General features: G+C 50.4%; 2 protein-coding genes across 10 annotated transcripts in view; one reads left to right on the top strand and one right to left on the bottom strand.

Annotated features, from left to right (window-relative positions):
- Nucleotides 1-11,138, bottom strand: part of COMT (catechol-O-methyltransferase) — a 27,945-nt gene extending 16,807 nt beyond the window's left edge. For 3 of the 7 annotated variants that reach the window (XM_025400541.1, XM_025400538.1, XM_025400546.1), the window contains exons 1-2: nt 10,627-10,692; nt 1,181-1,361 (exon numbers count right to left, since the gene is read on the bottom strand). The gene's annotated coding sequence lies outside the window, so the exon portion shown is untranslated. The other 4 variants (XM_025400539.1, XM_025400544.1, XM_025400540.1 and 1 more) reach the window with 4 other exon arrangements.
- Nucleotides 10,532-11,138, top strand: part of TXNRD2 (thioredoxin reductase 2) — a 68,061-nt gene continuing 67,454 nt past the window's right edge. For 2 of the 3 annotated variants that reach the window (XM_025400535.1, XM_025400533.1), the window contains exon 1: nt 10,685-10,823. In XM_025400535.1, coding sequence (XP_025256320.1) covers nt 10,721-10,823 — 103 coding nt within the window. In that variant the 5' untranslated portion in view covers nt 10,685-10,720. Of the gene's footprint in view, nt 10,824-11,138 lie in introns of all 3 variants that reach the window. The other variant, XM_025400536.1, reaches the window with a different exon arrangement.

The following is an 11,138-nucleotide window of genomic DNA, read 5'->3' as shown; positions in this document are numbered from 1 at the left end:
GGGGTTTCACCGTGTTAGCCAGGATGGTCTCGATCTCCTGACCTCGTGATCTGCCCGTCTCGGCCTCCCAAAGTGCTGGGATTACAGGCTTGAGCCACCGCGCCCGGCCTTTTTTTTTTTTTTTTTTTTTTTTTAAAAAAAAGAGAGAGTCTCGCTCTGTTGCCCAGACTGGAGTGCAGTGGCATGATCACCTCTGCCGCCCAGGCTGGAGTGCAGTGGCATGATCACCTCTGTCGCCCAGACTGGAGTGCAGTGGCATCATCACCTCTGCTGCCCAGGCTGGAGTGCAGTGGTGCAATCAGCTTGCTGCAACCTTGAACTCTTGGGCTCCAGCAGTCCTCCCACTTCAGCCTCCTGAGTAACTGGGACTACACTGGGGCATGCCACAGTGACTGGCTAATTTGAAAAAATTATTTTTGTAGAGACAGCGTCTTGCTTCGTTGCCCAGGCTGGTCTTAAACTCCTGGCCCCAAGTGATTCTCCAGCCTCAGCCTCCCAAAGTGCTGGGATTACAGGTGTGAACCATACTGCACATGGCTTCTAACAGCTCAAGGCCACATTCCTAAAATGATCCCAGCCCCCTTCAAAGCGCTTGCCTGAGAAACTCACGGCTACCAAGGGAATTTTCTGCGTGTTCCAGCCAACACCTGAAGACGGGGCCCCTGTCTCCCAGTCTCTGTGGGATTGGGGGCCTGACTTCAGTAAGCCTCCGTGGCAAACCCAGATCGGTTTCCCAAGGCTAACCCTCCCTACCTGCTTTTGGTAATTTTCCACTTTCCTCACTCCTGAGTCCCTGCTGTTCTTCCTCCCCACTCCCCACTTCTTTGCACAAATCGGAGGGGAGCTTGGCTCTCTCCCCTCCTGTCACTGGTCACCAAATATTATAATTTCTGTCCTTACCACTTTAATGTCTGGCTGTGTTTCTCTGTGATCAGGGGTCAGGACTTGGAGCTGGATGGGAACCACCATCCGACCGACCCTCGGATGCAACAACCGGAGCCCGCATCGATCCGTGTTATCTCCACTCTGCCTGCTCATGCGGGAGTGACATGGTTTGACTTGTGACCCAACGCTCCGGAAGAACATCGGATGCAGCAGTGAGGACAGACATTGCTTCTTATGATTCTGAGTAAGGCTCTGAGGTGCCGAGAGTCCCAGGCTTCTTCTGAACGGTACCTACCTCCTGGGCTGGAAGTTCTTCTTCCTGGCGTCTCGTTCCCGGAGGGGAATCAACTCCTGACTCCTGGTGGAGCTGTCTTGCCCGCTCTGTTCTGTGTTCCTGCTCCTTCCGTGGGAGCTTCTTACTGGAGCCCTGCTGATCACGCCCTCTGCACTACTTTAATCAGCATATGAAAACAAAACTGCGAAGAACAATAAGCAGTTGTTCCTTGTTGATGTGACTTTACCAAGGATAATAAGGAAGTCAGTGGCTCCTTTGGGATACCTGAGATCTCCCCAAACTAGCTCCTCTCAGGCCTCTCCCTTCCGATCACCTCCACACCCCCCTACTTTCTCTGGAAGGAGACACCCCCTTCAAGTCTGGCCTCCTCCACCCCTCAGCCCCCACTGCAGGCCTCTCTCTTCCCCTCCGGCCCCTCAACTCCCCACGGTCCCTGGAACTTTAGGCTTCCTGCTCCATCAGGGGCTCGCAGGGCCTTAGGGACCCACAAAAGCAACCAGCTGAGCTCACTGGAAACATGCAGTCAGTCATCTAGCAGGGCAAAACAAGTCGTAAAGGTCATATCCACAAATACAGGTAGAAAGTCTTCCCCTCACACTGAGCAAGTGTCCCTTAATTTGCCCAATTTGCCAGAAACACAGTTCAGATAAACATATAAAACAGGGCTGGGTGGTGGCTCACACCTGTAATCCCAGCACTTTGGGAGGCCAAGGTAGGTAGATCACTTGAGGCTAGGAGTTCAAGACCAGCCTGGGCAGCACAGGAAGACCCTGTCGCTACCAAAAAAAAAAAAAGAAAAAAAAAAGAAAAGAAAAATATATAAAATAAAGTAAAAAAAAAAAAGTGAGAACTAGCTCTTATATAAACTAGTGAGTTGTGTTTTGTTAACTGCATTTGATAATATATTGGCCTAAAAAGGCTCCCAAGATCTTTTCAGTAACTTTCAACCTCAGAGTCACACTAAGTGAAGTTAGATAATAGACATTCATTGAATATCTAAATAATACCTGAACAGGAGAAAGTGCTGGAACATTCATTATTAAGCATAACTTTTTGTACTTTTTGGCTTCTTTATATGGTACAGACTGGCTAGAGGTATTCTGGCCTGTTAACAAACATGTTCTTGGCACTTTTGTACTATAAAAAGGAGATTATAAGATAGTATATTCATAAAATTTGCTAATAAACTGCTAAATGACAGACAATTTCCAATTGTCTTCTTCCTACTTTTCTCTGTAAAATACAAGTATGGCCAGGCGTGGTGACTCATGCCTGTAATCTCGGTGCTTTGGGAAGCTGAGGTCGGAGAATTACTTGAGCTCGGGAGTTCAAGGGTACAGTGAGTCCTGGGCAACACAGCAAGACTGTCTCTTAAAAAAAAAAATACCGGTTACTAATGGTTAAAAATTATAATCAATATATGAAAACAAAACTCCTAGAAACAATAAGAATGAGGGAAACAATTTTGTATACAAAGTATGAGAGGAAAATAGGATGTGTTTTTATATGAAAAGTATGCAAAGAATGTAGACTGTTTTTGTTAAAGAAAGGGATGTAATTTTATCCTGAAGTAAAATTACAAAAAGAGGAAAAATATAGGACAAAGCGTGAATGGCCCAGGAATTCGAGACAAGCCTGGGTAACTGGTGAAACCCTGTTTCTATTAAAAAAAAAAAAAATTATTAGCCTGGTGTGTTGGTACATGCCTGCAGTCCCAGCTACTTGGGAGGCTGAGGCAGCAGGATCGCTGGAGCCCAGGAGGTCGAGGCTACAGTGAACTGAGATCTCGCCACTGCACTCCATCCTGGGTGACAGACTGAGATTCTGTCTCAAAGCAAAACCAAACGTGAATGGATACAGAAAGTTATCCCTGTGTTTCCCAGGCTGGTCTTGAACTCCTGGCCTCAAGAAAGTCTGCAGAAAAGAATCGTTATGAGGTCAAAGCTGGCTAGAATTGATCTCATAATCATTGAATGTATTTATGTACAAAGTTTCTTTTTTTTTTTTTTTTTTTTTTGAGACAGAGTCTTGCTCTGTTACCCAGGCTGGAGTGCAATGGTGTGATCTGGGCTCACCGCAACCTCTGCCTCCCAGGCTTAAGCAATTCTCCTGTCTCAGCCTCCCAAGTAGCTGGGACCACAAGCACACTTTACCACAGCCAGCTAATTTTTGTATTTTTAGTAGAGACGGGGTTTTGCCATGTTGGCCAGCCTGGTCTTAAACTCCCGATCTCAGGTGATCTGCCCTCCCAAAATGCTAGGATTATAGGCATGAGCCGCCGCACCCGACCTAAATTTTTTTCAGCGACAGAGTCTCACTCTGTTACCGAGGCTGGAGTGCAGTGGTACAATTACAGCTCACTGCAGCCTTGAACTCCTGGGCTCCAGTGATCCTCCTGCCTCAGTCTTCAGGGTACATGGGACTACAGACATGTACCACCATGCCCAGCTAATTTAATTTTTCTTTTTTTTTTTTTGTAGAGACAGGGCCTCAGCATGTTTCTCAGGCTGGCCTCAGACTCCTGGGCTCAGGTAATCCTCCTTCCTCGGACTCCCAAAGTATTGGGATTATAGGCGTGAGCCACTGCATGTGGCCTATGACATTGTCTTGATCGCAAACTGACTTGAGATTTCCTGGAGGGCCCCTGAAGACCTCAGAGGATCTGTCCTGTGACCTTGTAAGAGAGATGTTAAACTAACTAGGTTTATTTCTTTTTTTTTTTTTTTTTTTGAGACGGAGTCTCGCTCTGTCGCCCAGGCTGGAGCGCAGTGGCCGGATCTCAGCTCACTGCAAGCTCCGCCTCCCGGGTTTACGCTATTCTCCTGCCTCAGCCTCCCGAGTAGCTGGGACTATAGGCGCCCGCCACCTCGCCCGGCTAGTTTTTTGTATTTTTTTAGTAGAGACGGGGTTTCACCGTGTTAGCCAGGATGGTCTCGATCTCCTGACCTCGTGGTCCGCCCGTCTCGGCCTCCCAAAGTGCTGGGATTACAGGCTTGAGCCACCGCGCCCAGCCACTAGGTTTATTTCAATGGCAAATTTTGTGGGCAGCAAGCCACCCAGGTGCCGAGGCAAGAGACCAAGGGCACAAGCTGTTCCAGTATAATAAAGAAAATATATCAAATAAGAAGAGTTACACTAGATACAGATTATAGATATGATTATATATCAATATCATTAATCATTAGTTTATAGCAATGACTCTTTATTCCAATATTATAATAATCCTCGCTCTACAATCATAACCTAGGAGAAACCAGGCCATACAGTGATAAGAGCTGAAGGGACACAGTGAGAAGTGACCAGAAGACAAGAGTGTGAGCCTTCTGCTATGCCCGGACAGGGCCACTAGAGGGCTCCTTGGTCTAGTGGTAACGTCAGCGCCTGGGAAGACGCTGGTTACCTAGCAGACCTTGGTCTAGTAACCAGACCTTGGTCTAGGGGTAGCGTCAGTGCCTAGAAAAAGCACCCCTTACTTAGCAGACCGGGAAGGGGAGTCTCCTCCCTTTCCCAGGGGAGTTAGAGGAGACTCTACTCCACCATCTCTTGTGGAGGGTCTGACATCAGTCAGACCCGCCCGCAGTTATCGGGAGGCCTAACCGTCTCCCTGTGATGCTGTACTTCAGCGGTCACGCTCCCGGTCCGCCTTCATGTTCCATCCTGTACACTTGGCTATGCCTTCTAAATAGCAGTAACAAAATTAGTGAAAGTACTAAAAGTCTCTGAAATACAGAAATAATGGCGTAAGCTGTCTCCTCTCTCTCTCTGCCTCGGCTGCCAAACAGGGAAAGGCCCCCTGTCCAGTGGACACGTGACTCACGTGACCTTACCTATCATTGGAGATGGCTCACACTCCTTACCCTGCCCCCTTGCCTTGTATCCAATAAATAACAGTGCAACCTGGCATTTGGGGCCACTACCAGTCTCTGCACCTTGGTGGTAGTGGTCCCTGGGCCCACCTGTCTTTTCTTCTCTTTGTCTTGTGTCTTTATTTCTATGATCTCTCATCTCTGCACACGGGGCAAAAAACCCACAGACCCTGTAGGGCTGGTCCCTACATAATTTCATGCAACGTGCTGTCAAATAAAAAATGCTATTTAGGGCCAGGCGTGGTGGCTCACGCCTGTAATCCCAACACTTTGGGAGGCAGAGGTGGGTGGATCATCTGAGGTGAGGAGTTCAAAACCAGCCTGGCCAACATGGTGAAACCCTGTCTCTACTAAAAATACAAAAATTAGCCCAGTGTGGTGGTGGGCACCTGTAGTCCCAGCTACTCGGGAGGCTGAGGCAGGATAATTTCTTGAACCAGGGAGGCAGAGGTTGCAGTGAGCTGAGATCGTGTACTCCAGCCTGGATGACAAGAGCAAAACTCTGTCAAAAAAAAAAAAAAAAAATAATAATAATAATGCTATTTAGGCCTTGTTAGAAGTTAACACAGCAGGCTGGTGTAGTGGCTCATGTCTGTAATCCCAGCACTTTGGGAGGCCGAGGCGGGTGGATCACGAGGTCAGGAGATCGAGACCATCCTGGCTAACACGGTGAAACCCCGTCTCTACTAAAAAACACAAAAAACCAGCCGGGCGAGGTGGCGGGCGCCTGTAGTCCCAGCTACTCGGGAGGCTGAGGCTGGAGAATGACGTGAACCCGGGAGGCGGAGCTTGCAGTGAGCTGAGATCCTGCCACTGCACTCCAGCCTGGGCGACAGAGCGAAACTCCGCCTCAAAAAAAAAGAAACCTTTCCGTTTTCCTTAACCTATCAATGACTCGTAATATTATAGTAAATGATACTTCTCTAAACAAAATTGAAGCAATTATCTTTTTCTTCCGGCCTGATCCCTCCAAAAATCAGAAACTATTATTGACTATTCCTATTTTCATGGCAATATAGTTATCGCATAACTTCAATAAGAATCTGTTCTCCTTGTAACAGGACACAATTGGAAACACTGGCTATATTACCAAGGCTTGGACTGGAATGTCCTGTTTGAGAATGATGTACATAGAATCAGGTATGACCAGATGGCTTTCAGGTTGACTTTGTGGAGCCATTGCTTGCAAAGAGCTCTTGAAAAATCTGGCCTGGTATCTGGCTTAAGGGGTTCTTGGTCTTACATGTGAGTAAGGAAAGTCTCTTTCAAATATCCCAAGGTTCCGAGGCCCAGGAACCTTGGGATATTTCAGGGACCTCAAGAAGAGAGGAATTCACACAAATCTATAGGCACTGCAGGTGAAGTCTGGCTGGAAGTTCTTGGCTTGGCTTCCTAACCTCAAAAGGCTTTTAAAAGCTCAATCTAAGATTCCCTATTAAAAGTTTCAGCAAACTTAAAAAGGCCTGTGTGGTCAATTACCATTCGTGCTGCATTTGTGTAAATAATCAGGCCAAATTTAATGAGACCAGAATTACTTGGTAAATAAGAATAATCTTACTTTGATTATCTTCAATCAAAAAGGGAAGTAAAGAGAAATGCTATGCTTCAGTGGAGAAATATAACACCCTCTTGGGAGTTATCAGATCCTAGTCTAGTTCACTCTTTGAGGTGTTTTTTTTTTGTTGTTGTTGTTGTTGTTTGAGATGGAGTCTCACTCTGTCACCCAGGCTGGAGTGCAGTGACGTGATCTCGGCTCCTTGCAAGCTCTGCCTCCTGGGTTCACACCATTCTACTCCCTCAGCCTCCCGAGTAGCTGGGACTACAGGCGCCCGCCACCACACCCGGCTAATTTTTTGTATTTTTAGTAGAGATGGGGTTTCACTGTGTTAGGCAGGATGGTCTTGATCTCCCGACCTTGTGATCCACCCGCCTTGGCCTCCCAAAGTGCTGGGATTACAGGTGTGAGCCACCACACCCAGCCTGATTTTTTTTGAGACGGAGTTTCGCTTTTGTTGCCCAGGCTAGAGTGCAGTGGTGCGATCTTGGCTTACTGCAGCCCCCCCACCTCCCAGGTTCAAGCGATTCTCCTGCCTCAGCCTCCTGAGTAGCTGGGATTACAGGTATGCACCACCACGCCCGGATAATGTTTTGTAATTTTAGTAGAGACAGGGTTTTGCCATGTTGGCCAGGCTGGTCTTGAACTCCTGGACTCAGCTGATTTGCCCACCTCGGCCTCCCAAAGTGCTTGGGATTACAGGCATGAGCCACAGGGCCCGGCCTATCCTTGAGGTTTTATGATCTGCCTGTTTTCTTGGACTGTCACTGCCTTCCTACACGCCAGCCCTTACCAAATCCTCCCATCTACTTTCCTTCAGTATCTGGCTACCTACCACTCTCTCCAGACTGACATTTCCAATTTGTCTCCTCGCTGACTTGGTGTCACCAAGAACTCAAATCCCCACTGGGACTTAGGTGGTCTTGTAGCTGCCCTTTGCCCCCAGGATCTGAAAAAAAAGCCCTGCAGATTGAAGCTGGAAAGCTTGATATAAACTTGAAAGAACTCAGCACCACAACAGATTATCCACGGGCAGCCTTTAGTCTGGAGCCGCTGCCACACAGACCGCCCAGGAAGACCCCCCTCCAGCTCCTGCATGCCCCACGTTCTCTCCAGAAAGTAACCACAACTGGGATACCGATGCCTATGCCATCATCACAAACTTCACACCACACCCCAGGAAATCCCTGAGTGCCCCTGCTGGCCTTGTTAGGGCCCCAGGGCCGGAAACCTCAACTGCTGCCCTGTAGACTCAAAAACTGGGTTTATCGACAGCTTCAACCATTCATCTTTGTTTTTCTTTCTTTTTTTTTCCTTAAGATAGGGCCTCTTTCTGTTGCTCAGGCTGGAGTATACAGGCAAGATCACGGCTCACGGCAGCCTCCACCTCCCAGACTCAAACGATCTTCTCACCTCAGCCTCCCAAGTAGCTGGAACTAAAGGCCCATCCCACCACGCTGGGCTAACTTTTTAATTTTTTGTAGAGATGGGGTCTTTATGTTGCCCAGGCTGGTTTGAAACTCCTGGCCTCACATGATCCGCCTCGGCCTCCAAAAGTGCTGGGATTACAGACAGGAGCCACCGTGCCCAGCCTGCTACTATTTTTGTTTCCTCTAAATGCCTGACTGCTTCCATCATCCAGCAAAAATCCTTTGCTACCAAGTCTCAACAGATGGTCCCGCTGGTACTTTATGAACACAACACAGAACAGAAAATGGAGGGTGTCAGGCTTCTGAGCCCAAGCTAAGCCATCACATCCCCAGTGACTTGCACGTATACATCCAGATGGCCTGAAGCAACTGAAGATCCACGGAAGTGAAAATAGCTTAACTGATGACATTCCACCATTGTGATTTGTTTCTGCTACACCCTAACAGATCGATGTACTTTGTAATCTCCCCCATCCTAAAAAAGGTTCTTTATAATCTCTTCCACCCTTAAGAAGTTTCTTTATAATTCTCCCCACCCTTGAGAATGTACTTTGTGAGATCCACCCCTGCCCCCAAAGCACTGCTCTTAACTTCACCGCCTATCCCAAAACCTATAAGAACCAATGATAATCCCACTACCCTTTGCTGACTCCTTTTTCAGACTCAGCCTGCCTGCACTCAGGTGAAATAAACAGCCATGTTGCTCACACAAAGCCTGTTCGGTGATCTCTTCACATGGACATGTGAAACAAAGGGGGTACTGTTGAGAGGAAAGAAGCGTGTCTCTGCTCTTCTTGCACAGGAGGAGTACTGACAAAGACCCTCCCTCCCCACACTCCAGCCAGGCTCCTTGGGGTCCCCTTCTCCACTGGGCCTCGCCCTGGCCTATCTAGACTGGAACGAACACTAACAGCTCCTAACAGCTCCAGGCCACATTCCCAGAACGATCCTAGCACCCTTTAAAAGTGTCTGCCTGAGAAGCTCAAGGCTGCCACAAGAATTTCCTGTGTGTGGCCAGGCGCGGTGGCTCAAGCCTGTAATCCCAGCACTTTGGGAGGCCGAGACGGGCGGATCACGAGGTCAGGAGATCGAGACCATCCTGGCTAACACAGTGAAACCCCGTCTCTACTAAAAATACAAAAAATTAGCCGGGCGTGGTGGCGGCACCTGTAGTCCCAGCTACTCGGGAGGCTGAGGCAGGAGAATGGCGGGAACCCAGGAGGCGGAGCTTGCAGTGAGCCGAGATCGCGCCACTGCACTCCAGCCTGGGTGACAGAGCGAGACTCCGCCTCAAAAAAAAAAAAAAAAAAAGAATTTCCTGTGTGTTCCAGCCAACACCTGAGGATGGGGCCCCTGTCTCCCAGTCTCTGTGGGAGGTTGGGGGCCTGACTTCGGTAAGCCCCAGTGGCAAACCCAGATCAGTTGGTTCCACAGGGGCTAACCCTCCCTTCCCGGTTTTGGTGATTTTCTATTTCCCTAACTCTACTGAGTCCCCACCCCTTCCCACTCCCTCACTCTCCCTTTAAACTCCAGGCACGTCTAGTCAAATCAGCATGGAGCCAGCTTTTTCTCATGTTGTCAGTAGTTACCAAGTAAAAGCTGTTTTTTCTCCATTAACTAGTGTCTCACTGGGCTCTGCAGGGCAGCTCCTATGGTCCCTCAGGCTTGAGGGGTCACTTTAAACAATAAACAGCAACAGGACACAAAAATCCCCGGGTGGAAAAATCCAAAAAGCAGGTCTGTTAGCAAGGCAGGCCCAAAGTGACTTCCCCTTTCTCTACCATTCCCACGTGGTCCTGTGCACCACACAGCCCCCTACCCTGTGGAGTCCTGGGCCCCTTCCTGGTGGAGCAGCCATTCTCTTGCAGGGAAAGGCCCTGGGGTACCCCAAGGCCTCCAACAGGGAACCTGTTGGAGAGGTCACCAAGGCTCTCTGAATCTGGGGCTCCTCAGACCCTCCCCCAGGGCCCCTGCAACTCTCCAGCTCTGAGAGTCTGATCCCAGCCCAAGGACCAAGTGGGACCCTCCCCTGTGACTCTGCCACACCCTCACCAGGTCAAGCTCTACTCCAGGGATAGGCTTATCCTCCTGGTCTGGACCCCCAACCCAGTCTTGAAGCGGGATCTCCCAGGGCTATCTAAAGCCCCTCACCCCAGCACAGATCTTCAACCTCAGCCTTCCACAAGGAGTCTGGGGATCCCACCCCAGTCCAAAGATCCCCACCCAAGGTCCGAATTCCCCACCCCCATCCGGAGCTCCTCAACACAGGTTCGGAGACCCCCACCACAGGTCGGATCCCTTCACTGAGGTCCAAATTCTTCACTCCCCATCCAGGGCTCCCCACCCCAAGTCAGATCCCTCACCCCAGGTCCAGAGACCCTCACCGAAAGTCAGATCCCTTTACAGCGCTTCGAATTCCCCAGTCCCCATCCACATCCCCCACCCCAAGTCCGGAGACCCCCACCCAAAGTCAGATCCCTTCACAGCGGTCCGAATTCCCCACACCCTATCCCAACGTTCCACCCTAGGTCTGAAGGCCCCCGCCGCGAATCCTGCCCCATTCGGCGGGGTTCTGGCTCTGGCCGGCGCTCTCACCTCTACCGCGGCGGCGCGCCCGGGACTGGACCCGTCCCGGTCCGGCGCAGGCAGCGCGGCGGGCAGCCCCAGCCGCCCGAGAAGCCCCGCGAGGATGGCGGCGATGGCGGTGGCGCTGCGGGGATTAGGAGGGCGCTTCCGGTGGCGGACGCAGGCCGTGGCGGGCGGGGTACGGGGCGCTGCGCGGGGCGCGGCAGGTAGGATGGGGTCGGGGCGTCCCCGTGGTAGGTGTCCGCGCGGCTGGGGTGTCCTCGTGAGGGTGTCCGCGCGGCGGTGGCCGGGGTGTCCCCGTCGGGGTGCCCACGCGGGGGTGTCCATACACCGGCCTCTTGGTCTAGTCTTGCTCAGGAGTTCGGGCTGCTTCTAGCCACAGGCAGCCCCCTTCCCAGATGGGGAAACTGAGCCCAGCCTTGTCTAAGGTCCTGCTGTGCTGGCTGCACCTGTGATCTCCCGGAGCTGGTGTCCCAGTAACAACTACAGTTCTGAAGATGATGATATCCCACTTCCTGAGG

The sequence above is a fragment of the Theropithecus gelada genome, chromosome 10 (assembly GCF_003255815.1).
Source record: "Theropithecus gelada isolate Dixy chromosome 10, Tgel_1.0, whole genome shotgun sequence".
NCBI classification, from domain to species: domain Eukaryota; kingdom Metazoa; phylum Chordata; class Mammalia; order Primates; family Cercopithecidae; genus Theropithecus; species Theropithecus gelada.
This window is presented reverse-complemented; position numbering and strand designations above follow the sequence as displayed.